Source organism: Pteropus alecto, unplaced genomic scaffold, assembly GCF_000325575.1.
Source record: "Pteropus alecto unplaced genomic scaffold, ASM32557v1 scaffold11, whole genome shotgun sequence".
NCBI lineage: Eukaryota > Metazoa > Chordata > Mammalia > Chiroptera > Pteropodidae > Pteropus > Pteropus alecto.
The window spans coordinates 7,690,079-7,708,294 of NW_006431956.1; the positions used below are offsets into that span (position 1 = coordinate 7,690,079).

General features: G+C 37.2%; 1 protein-coding gene across 1 annotated transcript in view; it reads right to left on the reverse strand.

Annotated features, from left to right (window-relative positions):
- ITGA8 (integrin subunit alpha 8) overlaps positions 1-18,216 on the reverse strand; it is a 146,381-nt gene that overhangs the window by 82,159 nt on the left and 46,006 nt on the right. The window contains 2 exon segments of the mRNA XM_006906981.2: positions 7,217-7,408; positions 9,451-9,656. Of these exon segments, the coding sequence (XP_006907043.1) occupies positions 7,217-7,408; positions 9,451-9,656 (398 nt within the window).

The window sequence follows — 18,216 nt, forward strand, 5'->3', positions numbered from 1 at the left end:
GAAGTTTGTGTGCCCCCCCCCCCCCCCCCGCCACACACACACACACACACAGATCTGCTTGTTAAACATTTACCAGCACACCTCTGAATATAAATGTACATTTCAAAGTTGAAGAAATAGCCACTGGGATCTCTCAAGAAGTGCGCAAGATGGCTCCCCAACTGTCTGCCTGAGGGATGGGAGGCTGGTTAGTTATCCACCAGATCTCAGCCCTCAGCAGGAGTTGAAGGTGGCCCTGAGGCTGTTTATCCTCAAGCACCTTCACACTGCACTGGTATCACTGCTGCACTCACCTGGGTCAGTGTGCTTCTCTCACCTGAGGAAATTTAATGGCATTTAACCTCAAGTTTCTTTTTCATAACAACTCATTCTCCTCGTTGCTAAAAACTGAAGTTCTTAAAGTGCCATTTTGAAATATAAAACATGTTCTCGTTTTCCATGATTAGCCTAATGAAGTACCAATTATTTGACATGCTATTCAAGGTCCTTTATTGTCTGTCTCAAATTTAACTTTCATTGACTCTCTTCACTTACGCTCTCATCGGTTTGAACCAAATCACTTCTAAAATTGCCTTTTCTTATTTCTGAGTCTTTACTGATGCTGTGTTCTTCTTCTGAAAAGTCTTCTCTCTGTAACCACTTTATAATCATACCTATGTCTTAAGACCCCGCTTAACCATTACTTCCCTCATGAAGCTCTCTGAACACCTTAGATAGAAGAACGTTCTCTTTTAACTCATTCATTATTTTTCAGTCTTCTTAAAACTCTTCTCATATGCTGTCTTGTGTTACAGTTAACTGTTGGACGCTTTACCTCCATGATTGCATTGTCTCTTAAGGGCATGGATGATGTCACAGTATATCAATATGTCATTTGTAACTAACGTTAATGACTGCTACTAGGTGTTATTCACAGAGTCAGCTGCTTTGTACGTTTTATCTAACTTAACATCCACAACACCACTTTAAAAGGTGACTATTATTAGGCACTGATATACCCATTTTACCAATGAGGACTGAGGCTCGCGGAAGTGTTACAGCTAAAACTTGAACTCAGGTCCATGAAGACAGGATCTTTGTTCAATGCATGCTGTATCCTCAAAACCTAGAAGAATGCCAGGCACATGAAGGGCACTCACTAAGTATTTGCTGAATAAATTAATAAATTATATTTCCAAAGCACAGTCTCTTGAACATTATGTGTAATTCTGCTATCATCATCATCATCATCTCTAAAAATGAAGAAAATTGGTGGCAGCTCTCAGTGCTCGCTGAATAATATTTAAGTTGCCAAACACCTGTTATTGACAACTAGAGTGCAAAAACGCTGACTTACAAAATATAGGTTAAATAATAAAAATGTAATTTGTCGATTTCGAGTAATATCGATGGTTTGAAATGTAGCTATGACATATGAGAACATGGTAATCTGAAGAATTCAGCACATCACAAGTCTAGCAGCCATGAGAACACCTAGAATCTAGATCTTGCTTTCTAACTACCATTCTACAATGAAAGGAATGAGAGCTCTTGGAAGAATGGTTGATTCCAGGGTTGGGGCAAAGAAAGTAGAAGATGAGCCTGAATTATCTTGCCATGCCAGAAAGTAAGAAAATGCACATAAAGGACGAGAATGTTAAAAGAACACAGGAACCAACTGGAAGGAGTTCTCGCTGGCCAAATAAAGGACAATTTAAACAACAAGAAAAAATAAATATAGAAATGGATTATAGCCCATAAAGTAAAATAAATATGCATGAGTCCATACAAGTTGAATAAATAAATGGGTAGAAGAGGCATCTTTTTCTTACATTAGAATTGCAATTAATATAAGTAAAAGGAATGATAGAAATAGAAAAATCACAGTTAGGCAGTAATAATTGTTGCAGGCAAGAATCGTCAATAGATGCTAAGATTAGTGGGAAAGTTATGATAATAAACAAGATGTTTGCATAGTCTCATAGTACCTCTCCAAAGATACTTATTACAAAGGGAAACACAGGAACTTTACAGTGGGAAACCTGGCTGGGATTCCTGCAAGCAAGTGAGCAAAGTGTGAAAAGGCAGCGGACATCACGTACTTCGGTGATGCCCCGAGAGGCTGTGACATCAGTCGTGTGGTATTCTTGCCAAAAATACGTAACCCCAATCTAAGCGTGAGCAAACATCACACAATTCTAAATTCAGGGACGTTCATCAAAATATCAAGCCATATTCTTCAAAAGTGTCCAAGTCATGACAGCAGAGGAAGATCAAGGGACTGTCACAGATTGAGGAGACTAAGGAGACATGACAATCAAATGCAGTGTGGGATGCTGCATTGGATTCTGGACTAGAAAAAAAACACTGGTAAGATAAGTGGTGAAATTCTATTAGAATTTCTAAATGGTCTACAGATTAACTAGTAGCTAATTGTACTATGGTTATGTAGGATGTCAATATAAAGAGAAGCTGGGAGAAGGACTTGTGGGACTCTGTACTATCTTTATAATGTTTGTGTCAGTCTAAAATTATTTTCGAGAAAAAGTTAAGGAAAAAGTTTTGTCTAGTTTAATTAAATCTTTTTTATTTTTATTTTTTCAAAGATAGAGCCTTCATAATCTACCCAATATTACAGACAGATCTGGGGAGGCAGTGAGTCCAGACCTTGGATTATAGAATCAGAAAAGTTTAGAGCTTAAAAGGACTGTCGGAGAAGTATCCCATGCATCCACATCACTTTCAAGGGGAGAAAGTAAGTTTCAGAGAGGCCGAGTTACTAAAGTCACATTGTCTTGTAAGAACTGGTTCTAGAACCATCTTTTATCCCTCTATTCATTTTTTACTTCTTTATGACACTGCTGGATTCAAGTGTAAAAACTCTTTCAATTGACTTAATTTAGTCTAGATTCATAATATCTTTTTATAAGGATGGTAATATTCTAATTTCCAATGTGTTTATAATGAAATTATGAAAATCTTGTTCAAGAAGGACACCATATTTTGTTTTTCATAAAAAACTTGAGTAGCACTTTGAGAAGTAAAAATAACCTTTGACTGTAAGATGTGAACTTAGTTCAACTAAACTTCATATCCATTCAAGGAGCTCAAGTTTTGATTAAAATACATTATTCTCTTTGGTAAAAGCCACCCTCTTATTTCTTCTCATACGTAGCTTCTTGTTTGGTTGTTCGCGTGCTCACACACACACACACACACACACACACACACACAGCACTTATTAAAACAGAAAATGGGTCATTTTATTTCATTTGGTATAATTGTCAGAGATGGCTTCATGATACAAGCATATATGAGGGGCCTGAACGCAATGGTAGTCTTGGCATTTAGCCCATGTTTTCCTCCAGTTTTTATTGCCTGTATGATTTCTGCTCCTCTACAAAACCAGCACATCCCCTCCTCCACCCTCCGATGTCTGGACTATGCACTCAGCAGATGGCCTTGTTATCCAATCACGTGTAACGCGATTAGACTAGGTCATTGAATTCTAGAGATTCCTGACTATCACAGCTGTTTCTTCTCTGAAATGCTTTCACTCGATGAATGTGTACAAGATACTCCTCTGGTCAACCCTAGTTTTCCAATGAGCACCAACGCAGGAACCTGGACATATCTATTTTTTGAATAGGAAAAATAATTTTGGTGCCAGCAACAAAAATACTTATGACTCCTATTTATGCATGCCGATGACAATGTTTACCATAAGGAGTCTAAAAAAAGCTAAATGTTAGGAAAATTATTCCGACGATTGTTTCTCTAAGAGAATCTCTATATTTCTATAACTAAATCTCCCATGTCTGTCCACTAAACCATACTGTTCTTGGGTACACTGGATCAAAATTCCAGTGTCATCGTTAACGTCCCCTCTTCCTTACTCAACTCCCACCTCCTCCGCCCTTCTATCACAGCCATTCATCACCAAGTCTTGTCTATTTTTTATTTCCACTATTTGTCGATTCCTTCCTTTCAGTTGTCATTGCCATCACCCTAATTTGGGCCTAATTAATATGAGATGAAATACCCTTAAATGGCTCAGGGGCTGGGAGGAAAGAGCATTTTCCATTCCTGGCACCCAGTAAATCACAGTAGTGAGAAATGGGAGAAGTCCTTTATGCCTCATCTCCCACTTAGGATGGGTGAGCAGTAGAATTACAGCACAGCAGGACAGCAATCTCATGAACGTAGCAGGAGTTTCTAGTGAGGGTCCAGGATACCATCAGAGTTTTATGAGTGGTTCTCAACCCAGCAGGGTCTCCACAGCTGTGTTTTACTCTCATTGTCTTATATGTCTGGGGCAGGAGAAGCAAATGTCCTTTATAAATTAAGCTTGAGGACTATGGAAATTGAATAGGCAAAAGAAAATAATATCAACTAGTGTGCTTAAGAAAAGGAATACCTCCAAAACATAGCTTTGTTTTGCAACTCAATTGAAAAGCCTCCATTAATTAAACTGTGTTCTATAGAACCTCGCTTTAACTTAAATACATCATCTCATTTCATATTACATAAACAGTCTGATTCCATCTTTATACCAACATGTTACTGTCTAATTTTAGAGATAAGGAAATTGAAATTTAGAAATTTAATGGACAGACATGGGAGACTTAGTTATAGAAATATAGAGATTCTCTTAGAGAAACAATCGTTGGTTAAGAAATGACATCACTAATATACAGCTAGAAAAGAGTGAAGTCAAGTCTTAAACGTATGCCGTTCATCTCCAGCATCTCAGGAGGCAGGTGTTCAAAATCTTAGGTGGTCCAACATGTCTGTGAAGTGAAGTAGCTTTGATTTGTTCATCTTCATCAGACTGATATCCTTTCCTATTCTAAGCCATTTTACAACATTTCGTAAAAATCCTTTCCCAACCTAGAAAGTTCAAGCACACACAACCCAGGGAAGTAAGTAGTATTATCTCCATAATACTAGATAAGGGAGTGGAAGCTCGAAGAAATCAAATAACTCATCCACTACCACACAGTTCATCAGTGACCAATGGCAATTCAAATCAGGCAGTCTAATTCCCCATGGCCTGCTCACAGCCGTTCTGTCAAAGAGGTCAAGTCCGAATCTAGAAATGACTACAAGGTTAAGGTTCTCTGCATGGTGAAATGGAGCCTTGAGAGCTAAATGGAATTCATTTATAGAAAAATGAGGGACGGTGCACGTCTGATTCCTGAATTATGCCTGCACATTTCAAATTGGCTGTACTAGTTGTCAGAATCTAGTTGCCTGCCCATAAGACAGTTTTCCTCTAAATAAGTCCCCAAGTACGTAGGGTCAACGTAAAAAAGATTTCTTTGAGTGGCATTCTTTTTGCAATAAAATGAAGATCAGGGAATATGTTATAGGATCATAAATCACAAGACATCTATATTCCCATCGAAGAGGCAGAACTGGGACCAGAACCAGGTCTACCACCTAACATGAACTCTGAAAACTTCAAGACTGTCCTGAGGGATAAAATTCGACTAAGTGGCATTAATAGTCCTGCCTTAGTGAAGAACATTCCCTTGACAGACGGATATACACTGCATTAATGTCATTAGTTGCTATAAATTGAATCGGGCTTAGTAGATAAAGATAGATATTGACTAGCAAATGGCCTCGATGACCTTTTTCTGATTGTTAAAAAGGGATAAAAAAGACATAATTAGGAAGTGACCGATTACTAACATTGCAGTCACGTTAGCTTCTCTGATTTCCATCCTACTTATTCCCTCCTCCGAAAGGAATGTTCCTGGAGAGAAAAGGTTCATATTTCTCCCCTTCCTAGCCTGTATTTAGGAGAGTTCAAAGGAAGTTGATAGACTGGCTATGGGACTGATAATATCCTTTATATCTTTTATCTTGTGGAAGGCACAGTCTGTCAAGTTCCCTGATACTAAGGGAAAGCAATGACAAACATAATGAAGAGCAGTAACTTCCTAAATTAAGAAACTATTTGTCTAAAGTTGAAACCCAGGAGTTGCATTTCACTAATCACCCTGGCATATTTTGGGGAAAAAATCATATAAGGGAACTAATTTTGGGATGATTTAAAATGGAATATATTATGTATGAGGAACCTTCCCACACCAAAAAACAAAGAAACAAACAAACAAAAACTAATGATCATTGATTAGAATAGTATAGTATAACCAAAGAAAACAAAGTTAGTTAACTAGTCTTGGAATTGCCTTGGGTATGACGCATTCATTTACAATGCTTTGAGCCCACTGCAATGTCTATGTGCCATGAAAGACTCTTGGCAAATTTATAAGAATATGCTGTGGTATGCTTTGTGCCTGATCCCAGAGAGGAAGAGAAAGCCGAAGGATCGAAATAAGTGATATTTATTTAGGCAGTCAGTTGATTGGAATGCTGCCCTAAACCAAAAAAGCTCTACATGTGGAAAATACACAATTAGGGGAGGGGTGTTGGAAAGAGACAAGGTTTTAATAAATAGCTGAAGCTGTCAGTTAACTATTAATGATTTCTAAGTATTTATTGAAACCATCTTACCATAACCAAGATAAAAGTGAAAACTGAACCATAAAAAACCATTCTCTGCTAAAAATGCCGATTACCAAAATACTTCTTTAAGATCAATCCATATTTCCATGTAGCATGCACCAAAGAGGAATTATGTCTCTCTGCTTTATTATGGGTTTCCATGAGTCCTCAGTATGAGTCAGGTAATCAAGAATAATGGTTTATGATTTCTATCATGAACCAGTTCTTTTTGTTTCACTTTAAAATATTCAATCTATCTTTGGAAAACTCTAAAATATGGCTGGAAAATACTTCTGCTCTAAAAACGTGAGCTATGACAGAAACGTTGACATTCATAAGTTAATTATGAGGACTTATGACCTCAACAGGGAATTACGGGGTTAAACTAAATTTCTCTGGAAAGGTATCTGATACAAGTTGTCTTTGTCAATGGAGGAGTTACAAATAAAAGCTTTTGTGGCAGAGCTGACAAGTTTTATGTCCAATGAAGTTTTTTTAAAAAGCCATCTTGCTTTTCTTGACAGGAAAAGGAGTGTTTGTTTTGTCTGCCTTCTATTTCTCCTGAAAGTCACTCTGGACGCATACACGAAGCACCTGTGCGGTGGGGAAGCTTGGCCTTCACCTGTCTGGAGTGAGAGCTGCTGACACTTGACGCATTTCCCAGAGTATGGGCGCTTCCCAGGAAGTGGACTCTCTCGTGGGAAAATAAAGAAAAGCTTACCTGGGTAATCATTCTTGTCTATGTCTGAGTCGCCTCTTAAAGTAAAGCCGAACCCGGAAGGGACACCCCGCGAGGCCCATACTCCTTGCAGAATCTGGGAAGGCTCAGTGTTTAAGCCATGCTTGTTGCCGTTGTAAACCAGCACTTTGCCTCTTTGATCCTGGCCTGCAAAGGGTGCGCCGATGGCAATGTCTACAAACAGGGACACAGAGACATATTTTTTTAAATAAAGAAGAATGTTTTAGGAATAGAATTAAGTACAATAGAGAGCAGTACCATACAGTCCAAAGGGCTAAGTTTTTCAAGAACATTTGTGGTACTGCAGAAAGTAAACTATTTACTGTCTTTTATCCATATTTTATTGAGTACCTACTATGTGTTAGATGCAGTGGGTACAACGGTGAACCAGACACTGCTTGTAGAAAGTTTATATTATAGTGCAAGTCATAGACAGTTTGAATAAAGAAATAACCAAGAAAAGATTGAATGTGACAAATGCCATGTAGAGACTCTGAAAACTATCGATGTGATGGAGAATGATTGTGTTGTTATTTTAGATTAGGCGGCCAGATATATATATCTCTAAAGCTGACATTGAGGAACAGGCAGAGGATGGTCCACCTGGGAAACTAGTGAGTGACATCCAGCCCTATGGTCTGATCCATAGGGCTGGATGAACCAGGCGAGGCACCTTTGCTGGGTACTTGAGAGTTTCTTATTTAAAAAAAAGATAAAAAAAAAAAAAGATAGTATCTTTTAGTGATTACATCGTCCCACGAGATAGGCAAGACTCATTTTATAGTTGAAGACTGGGAACCCTAGAGAGAGCCCTGTTGCCCGACTCCCACTCAAATATAGCATCGAATGAAAAATACCTTCTACACGTGTTCATCAAGATTCTTCTAAACAATAAACAAAAATACTTAGTTTTATATGAAAAAGAGTTCCACAACACAAAGCATAATTGTCCACCGCAGGAGATGACAGTATGCATCCTCATTTTGTTATTCTTTTTATTTCTAGGCAACTCCGATAAGGTTGAATAAATTGTGAATCGATTTTGATTGCATAATGAGGATTATAAACCCACTTTCATTTAACAGGTAAAGATAAATGATCTAAAAGCTCAGATTGTTGTAGAAACAGATATATTGTCATATGGCAGGTGTAAAGGAGCACTGATCTCACTTCTGAATAAGTGACTTTATGTCTGTCCCCTCAATTAATCCCAGTAAGTTTGGCATTATTCACCCATTTTATACTAATCCCTTATATGTTGTTAAAAATGCTCCTCTTAGCTCTTAAAAATATTACGAAGGGTTTGAGAGAAAAGACAAATAGGCAAATAGAAGAAAATATAATGAAAAAGTTGACTGAGTGGTAATTTAACAATATTTGTTTTACATGAGGACTCAGGAATAGAGCAATTTTTGAAAACAGCAAATCAGTTAAACATGAACTTGTCTTTTTTTTTTTTTTTTTACTTCCTTGGAACCATGAGCTTTAATATGCATTATTTTTATGGTACTTTAAAAAGTATTAACCATACATTGCTGAGATGTGTTTTCTCAAAGAAATCATAAAAGTAAAATACAAATACTAAAGACCAATACCTGATCTGATGCGAATATTAGAGCAAATCCTATTACTTCCTCAAACGTCAATCAAGAAAGCCACTACACATTGGCTCTTAACTTAAAGGCCCTGAAAATGTATGCAAAATTTTGTGTGAGCTTGTATGATTTCCTGAGGAAAGGGTACTTAAAGAACCACGACCCTAAACTAAGAATTTAATAATGCTTTATTGTCAACCCTGAAGCTGACTTTCAGCTGAAGCTTACAGATCAATTAAAATTCAGCATCATAACCATATTAGTTAATCAGAAGGCAATATACTTGCTAACATATCAACTTGTTTTCATTCGTCTTGACTCTGTACATATAGAAGCGTCTCTAGTTCTCTTCGAGTCACTAAATCGAAATATCAATTTTAAAAATAATTGCTGCCTGTTTTTAGAGCTGTTACATGATGCCTTAAATGAATATAAGAAAATTTCTATGTAACATCTAAATTAATCAAAACGAGATTTGTTTTATAGTTTATCAAACACCAATAATAATAACTGTACCAAATACAACACTGCAACTACTTCAAAATGTCCATCGTTTCCTTCATGCAACGGTAATGTTAAGTAATGACACAGAATCAATTTCCACACGTTGGCGTAACTCACCATTGTATCCATCTTGGTTCAGGTCTCCTAAATGTGCCACAGCACTGCCGAATCTCCCGAACACCTCGGTGCCTGCAAGGACCTGCGGGTCTCCGAAGACGAGAGCGCTCACTTGCATGTACAGGTAAACTTGCCCTATTTCTCTAGGGTTACTCTCAAATTCACGTTCCATAAAGAGAGGTGCCCCAATCAATATGTCATCCAGTCTGGAGGGAACAAAGAGAGAAGTCAGTGAACCCACAGACGTGAGATTCTTCTCAGTAAGTTTTCAATCAATTAGATTAGTATGTTTCCATTGGTATTTTTCCTTTTGCAAGGGACATTTCATAATCATCATATTTCTTTCGTCGTTTCATTACGCCTACAGAATAGAATGCTATAAGAAAATAAGAACTGTTAAAATGATCACATTGAACTTTTAAACTATGTTAAAGTGACTACTTTAAGAAAACCACAGATATTTCAGCCTTTGAGTGCATTTTCAGAAGAAACTAGTTACACAAGTAAAACATACGAAAAGACCTAAATAGAGTTTTTTTAAAGTGGGTTAGAGGTTGTCCAGAATTTATATGACCATACATTTAAATGATGTTTTCTTGTAGTAATGATGTTTAAAATAAATTGATATCCTCTTGCTGTTATTACCTTCATTTAAGAAAAACAGAAGTCAGAGAGGGTGATAATACAAGCTAGAAAGATAAACAATAAAATTTTAAATCCAAAAGGGAATTTATAGTTATTTTTTGTAGATGTAGATATTATAGCAAGAAACTAATAGATAATTTTTAAGGTTCAAGAAAATTCAAGAAACAGACACCTAACCAGATTATTTAGCTATAAAGACATAACTAATATGAGTGCAAAGAACAAAAAATGGTTAATGTATTTCCTCCACAGAGCCAGATGGCACAAAGAGGAATACAACAGAATCTTCTAAGCTATTTGGTTTTTAAAAAACCTATGCATATATTATTTTTATTTTTAAAAATTTAAGAAACATCACATTGACCAAAATTTATAATTTGATCTGTACTAAAATCTGCCTGAAGGCATCCCTATCCTGGGAGAGGCAATAACCTGAAGAATGACTTCAGACAGAAATACAAATCTGCATTTGACTTTTATGCCTATGTAGATTAGGTAACATGCAGAAGTTTCCCAAGTAACCTAATTACTAAAGTATTATCATTACTCTGAAAGGCAGAGATGAGGTACGAACAGTTACTGAGAGCAAGACGCCTCTTTTATAGCGATCTGTGAGACATTCCACCCCTCTCTCCAGCTTCTCGCCTGCTTCGTAGTGTTCATCAACTGTCTATTTCTCAGCGTGCTTCAATAGGCATCCTGTGTACTGTGTTTAAGATAATGGAATAAATGATTAAAGAATACAATGACTATTAGCTCAACCCTGTTCCTAATTAACTTACATGTAAGGTCAAATTGCTACTCATGTGACTATGAACAAGGCAGAGTAGGGGAAAAGGATGAGTGATCCAAACTAAATGCTGGGGATTCTGGACAGGAAGAGAGCCGATACTTGGAGGGCATTGTGGGGGGCTCCGGGAGGAGATGGCCTTGGACCTGGGTAAGATTCTGACTGGTAGTTCTAGAGGCAGGCTTTGCAGGTGGCGGTGCTGTAAGCCAAGGCAAGTGTCCCAGAGTGGAGTCAGGGAGCAGTGACTGGTCCATCCAAGTGGTCTCTGTGCTAGAGTGATACCAATGACCTAATTGGAAAAGTAAGATGTTAATGACAGGGACACTGAGGGCAGAGAGGAGAGGGAGTTTGTGTGAACTCTCTTCCTGCTCAGTTTTTCTATCAACTCAAACCTGGTCTAAAAAAAATAAAGTTTATTAATTAAACAACAACAACAATAAAGACAATTGGAAAAGTGAGTACAGATGACATGGGAATAGCATGAGTTTTGACATCATCAGTTTTGACTGATCTAGATTTAAAATCTGGCTTTTGGTAACTAGCCGTATGATATTGAACAAGTTACATTACCTCTAGAATGTGGATAAGACAGAAATAGGCTACTTCATTAGATATGTCACTTAAGATCTCTCTGTCTGTCTGTCTGTCTGTCTGCCTGTCTCCTCCTCCAAATGTGCATACATATACATAGGTTATACAATAGTATTTAATAAATGATAGTTATTATGAAAGCATTGATGGGAATACACAATGTTTTACATTATAACAATGCAAACGGAAAGATTTCCTATTGAAAAAGCAAAATGCATTCCCGTTCTCCTGCTTTGTAGGCTGCCCTGGCAGGAACCTGGCTGTCTCGCTCTCTGTTATTATTATTGCCAGTATGAAGAGGCATTTGCTGAACACCTAATTATGCGTGTTGCTTCCTCATAGTTCAAAGACATCTGAAGGCATTGGTTCTCTATTGCAGAGACTGAGCGTGACCATGATCTCATCCTCTAAAGAAGGAACAAAGTCATATAATTGGTCCCTGAGGGTATGAACATGACAAGGGACTGACACACTTGGCTACTACATTTCTTACTGCCAATACCAAGTTCTAAAAATGGAAAATTAGTCGACCGATCATTGTGAAAGACTAACAAATCCGAGGAATCTTTGGATTCTCGGAGGGTATTGACAGCACTGATTTATCTTCTTAGAAATACATTTCCCTAGATATTGAAGTGTAAGTCTTCTGAAATGTTCCAAATGCCAAAAAAAGAGAAAGACATTTGTTCTTAATTTAAAATTGTGTTCTCTTAAGGTTGAGAGACAATAACTGTCTTAGATCCAATTGCTACAATGTGCCTTATAGAATATTTTGCACTTAGTGTCAATATTTTTTTATACTAGCAATACCACTAGAGAGTCACAATATATATTATTATTATTTAGGCTGGTGCCTTTAAATCTTGGATTGCAGTTCATTGGCGGATTGTGAAATCGATTTAATGGGTCTTGGCAAGCAATTTAAAAATGAAATAGAATACAATAGAAAATACTGGAGTGAATGCATTACCCACAATAAGAGTAAATATTGTTCTGTGAAACTTTTATTTCAGTTGTATGTGTGTACTGGGTTGCAATTTCAATTATATTTTTTATTCTGAGCCACAAGGTAAAAAAAATCATTGGAAAGCCACTGTAGTAGGCTATGTGCGCTATTAGGTTATTTCAAATTCTTTTTTTGAATATATCTAATTCAAATTTAAAGTTTTAAAATATTTGTTAGTAAAGATGTTTTTCATTGACTTTCTGATAAAGTAGTTATGTAATAGGCTGGATGCCATCTTAAGAGAATATATACATAGTACCAGGCTGATTGTGTGTGTGTGTGTGTGTGTGTGTGTGTGTGTGTATATGTATATGTATATATGCATATATATAACAATTATGAAGAAATAATATTAATGATCAGGTTTTCACTAAAAACTATATTCTCTGTTTGGATCATGTTGGTGTTTTTGATGAGATCTAATTATTATATAAAACGATTTAATAAAAGTAGTATATATACACTAAATTTCATAAAAGTAGTGTATATATACACTGAAATGTCTAATGTTTAAACACAGTTTTCTTAAAAATCAAGGTTTTACTTGTTTTTTTTTTAAAATGTCTAAATCTACTCTAATAATACCATGCAAGGCTCTATTTCTCATCCTTTACATGTTGTTTGATATAGAAACATTAAAAATATGTTCCTGAAAAGCAGAGCATAAATATAATGATAGAGAGTGAGAGATCCTACCAACAGGAATATTCAATATGAAGAATCTGAATTCAAGTTTTCTGCAGCTAAATGGTGTCAATGTGTTGATTTAACATAGAAACTTTTCTATATTTCTTTTTTTCCCAATAGTTCATATTGTATGCTAATGCCCGTGACTAATTTTCAGAATGCAGTTATTTATTAAAAGAATACAGATTAGGAGACTATACTAGAATTATAGTATCTAATCAGCTTAATTGTTTATGATAGGCAAGAACTAATATAACATCAATTGCATTACAGAGATCAGTTTAATTCATAATCTCTTTATGTTTTAGTTTTCTAGATTTTCTACTTATTTCAATCATAGTGATCTCTGCTGTATGAGAGAACACACTCGAACTAAATCTAGCTAGCACCAAAACGTAGTTACCCAAAAGCTGCTTCCTTTCAAATAAATTTTCTCTAAAACTTAGCTCTCGAGTTAACTAACTGCTAAGAATTTTTTTAAATCTAGTTCCTTTTGGCCCTTCAGAGGCTAGAAACAATCCAATGGATTAAATAATAATTCTGCAAATTCCTGAAATAGTATAAATACTATAAATTTCAAAAGCCATTAAAAACAATCTATTTGCTTGCTTAGGCCCAAGATGAAAAATACCATCTCCACTTGTTAAGTTTGTCCAGAAATTCCTAACAGAGTTTATATTGACAGAGTTTGAGGCTCTGGCTATCTTAAGATAACTAAACGGAAGTTAATTTTGCCAGGTTGGTTTACATTTTCAAAACAGTCACAGGCTTCACAATATCATCCACCAACCAGCATGTACGCAACCGTTTGGTCTAAATTTCTGGCGGGGGTGAAATTTCCATCAGTTTACTTATTTGGTCACATTACTTAGTGACACTCTCTTTTGCCCCTTGATGTCGAGATTTTGGAGCATTTGGACTTCGCTTTTGTTGTCTAATGGATAGAGAAGATGACGTGTGCTGTCAAAGGATGTTCACTAGGGAGCCTCATGTACAATAGTTCTTAATTATCTCTCCGCCAGAGAAAGGAAAGTCCAGTTCAATTCCACAAAATGTGGGGAGTCGTAAATTCTGCACCATGAACAATCAACCAGGCAAATGATATTCTTAATCCTATGCCAGGTCGCTGCCCAAATCCACTCAGCTCCAGGGCTTAAAAGAAAAGATTCAGGCTATATAAAAAAAAAAAAAAGGTGGGAGGGGGTGCTACTGGAAATTAGGAATTTGGGATTTGGATAAAAAATAGGAATTAGGTCTCAATTCTAGTCCTGAACTCTGCTGGATGATTGATACCCACTGATAATTCCTAATCACTAATCAATGCTGGGAAAGCTAGAAAGGGCTTTGTAAATTAAAAAAAAAAGAAATTGTAAGAGTTATAGGCTCTGCAAAATTATTTATGAACCATAACTAATGACTCAGTGAAACACAACAGACTAGTGCAGTTATTTTAATATAATCGAACAGATTTTTCCGATATGCCATGACACTAAAAACTGTAAGCAAATGTTTTTTTTTGTTGTTTCATTTTGTTATGGTTTTTTTAGTCACCAATCAGTTGTTTTTAGCATCATAAAGACAATCTTAAACTTCTTTAGGTGAAATAACTTTGAAATTGTGATTTTAGATTTTAATAAAGTGGAAGTAAGACCTTGCTTATAAAAATAATGGAAATGAGGAAAATTCACCACTTAATAAATAGGAATGTAGATTCTTACCAACGGCCAAAATGGAGTAAAACACATATATTTTATTCTTCCATTACAACCCTTAATTAAGGTTATTAGAATCTATATGTATTCTATGTGAGTATTCTATATGTTACTAAATTTCTTCAGTGACGAATATACTAATTTACCCCATTTCCTAACGTTTAAAAGTAAGCGAGACGCATGCCAGTCATTTTACTGATTGGATTGGAAATTCCTAATACTTACAGATTATAAACCCTTGAAGACTGAAACAATATATTTTTTTCCTACTAGGTATTTTAAAGAACTTAGTAAAGAGTTCACCGAATCGAGTAAAAAAGAAAAAACTTGTTGGGTAAAAGTCAGCAGAAGAGGTCTGGGAACTAATCAAAACCTTCCCCTAATTAGTGTGTGATCTTGAGCTTCTGTGCCTCAGTTTCCTCATGGGTGAATTTTCAATAGTGTCACTGGATTATAGTATGGATCATCACATGTTATTACACATGAAGGCACTTTAAAAGAAAAAAAACATTGCTAATCATGCATGATAAAATTTTGTTGCTTAATAGCAATATTAGGTTTTACAATAGTTTCAGTAGAGAATAGAGATGTCTGCATTTGAAATTGCTAACAAATTGGGGACATCAAATATATAATATCCAGGAAAACTGTGTTTGAGATAGGGATTTGTGTTTGCTGCAAATCCCATGTAGCCTTAGGATCTCTGTTGGAAATGTGGTCAGAAATTGAGAATGACCAAAGTGCTCTTTCTCAAAACGAGGCTACAGGTGTCTGACACAGAGCCATCACAGGAGCTTAGGAAAAGTCACTGACACACACACGGCCTGCTGCATTTCTTTCCTTGTTCTGCTAAGATTTCTGAGGGACGGCAGGTTTCGGCCTCTTCTCAGACAGGTTGTTTTGTGCTTTCTCTGAGGATGTGTCCTCACTCAGAGTGAAGAAGACACCAGCTGTCACTATTAAGTCTGGTTTTCAGGCCCCCATCCTGGGATCAGCTAGCTATAAACCCAGAAACACAAGATGTCATGTTTTCCCTGTTTGTATCTGTCTGACAGCCAACGATAGCAAGTGATGATTTTAGAAACACAGGTGCTTCAAAGACAATAGAAAATTATATCTTCATTATTGTAATTTCAGTCTTCACATGAGCTGTCTATCTTTATTTGGAATGAAAGGTCTTCAGTGGCTTCCATAGCATACCCCTTTTTAACAGGATCTTGAATTTACATAGCATCTCGGTAATTAAAAACAGCAAATTATATACACTCTGAGAATCAACGGGCACTTTATTTTTAAAAATAGCAATATTAAGTTGATGGACGCATTTTTCAATGCAGTCTAAAGAATTCAGAATATATAGTCTAATAAAAAGAGAAATAGTGTGCATAGCAATTTTGAAAACCATCAAAAAAGACCAAATTATCACTGAAAAATTCCTGTTGGTTACTACCATGTTGTTTCGATCGGCAGGAAACCAATGAGGTTCTTTTCTCATGTTTTTTTTTTTTCCTTAACATGGCAAAAAATAAACGTACTGTAAATGTTGTCACAAAACTCTGCCATAGATCAGAGTGCACGTGTTCCCAGGACGGAGACAATGCCCTGTGGGACACATGGTGAAACTGGGGGAAAGTTGAAAGGATTCAAAATGGAGTGAACCACGGAGGAGAACATGCTGAGTTCATCTGTGTCCTATAACATGCTGTGTGGCGCCCAGGGGAGAAGCCCATGTGCTTGTTGTGTTACCATCTGTTGAGAGAAATGTGTCTCCCCGTATCCCAAAGGCCACCATGGGATTTTTCATTTTCACTAAAGAACGGGCTTTCTAAATCTGGACAACATGCCATGTTTGAGACTCAAGTTCTACTCGAGCTGTTTTGTTTTGTTTTGATTTTTCCTAAAAGGCTCTGATAACAAATATAGTTCATCCAGATTGGAAATTGTGAATAGTGGTCCGAATCGTTCCTTTCTTTTCATGACTCAGACAGCTGAAGATGAAAGCAATTTAATTTTAAATTATCTGCTTCCAGAATAAGATTGGCATTCAAATGCGCCTTTAACATCTATCCGGAGTGCAGCCACTTCTACTTCCCGCTGCTACTCTTGCTCTGGCTCAAACTCCTGTGCTGCCTCACCTGGCTTATGGCCACGAGCTCTCAGAAGGCCTCTGGCCATCAAGACCCTGCCGACAGCATACCTGTGAACCTGAAGCTAGAGCAAGCCTCTGCTTCACTTAGAATCATCTAGTAGCGCCCAGATGAGGTGTCCCTCTTGCAAACAGACTCATTCTATCTGCGACAGAGTGTGGGTGGCCCCGGGGTAAAGCAGCTGAGAGAAAATGCAGTGCTCGCAAACCTTCGTGAACCCAGGCCTCACTGCTACCTCTCCCTCATCCCTGACATTCCTTGACTACACCAGCAGCTTCTGCCTCCGGGAATCGGAACACCCTTTTCCGGGTATCATCGTGCCTTGCCGCCTCACCTCCTTCAGAGCTGTCCTCAGTCATCACCTTAACACACTCGAGCTTTCCCGATCTCCCTGATTTAACATTGCATTCCTCCTCATAGTCCCTAGGCCCTTTCTGTTTTGTTTTTATAAGTTTAATCAATAGACTTTATTTTTCAGAGCAGTTTTAGGTTCAAAGCAAAATTGAGCAGAAAGCACAGAGAGTTCCCGCGCACGCATACACACACACACACACACACACACACACACACACACACACACACACACCCCACGTCCACATGCACAGTGTCTCCAGTTATCAACGTCACCACCAGAGCGGTGGACTTGCTGTCACTGATGAGCTACACTGACACACCATAATCATCCAGAGTCCAGAGTCCCCATTAGAGCCACTCCTGGTGTTGCACACTCTGTGGGTTTAGACAAATGTATCAGGTCATGGGTCCACCATCACAGCGTCATGCAGAGTAGTTTCACTCTCCTAAAAATCCTTGCGCTCTGCCTGTTTACCCCTCCTTTCCATGCTGACTTCTGGCAACCATTGATCTTTTTACTGTCTCACAGTTTCGTCTTTTTCATAAAGTTACATAGTTGGAATCACGCAGTATGTAGCCTTTTCAGATCAGTTTCTTTTACTTAGCAATATGTATTTAAGGTTCCTCCATGACTTTTCATGCTGTGACAACTCATTTCTTTTTAGCGCTGAATAATATTACACTGTCAGGATAGAACAGTTTATTAATCCATTCACCTACTGAAGGGACATGTTGGTTGCTTTCAGCCCTTCTACTATCTTCCTTCAAAATGCTCATCACCACGTAACACATTCTTTACCTGACTTGTTTGTTTCTGTCTGTAGCTTCTACACG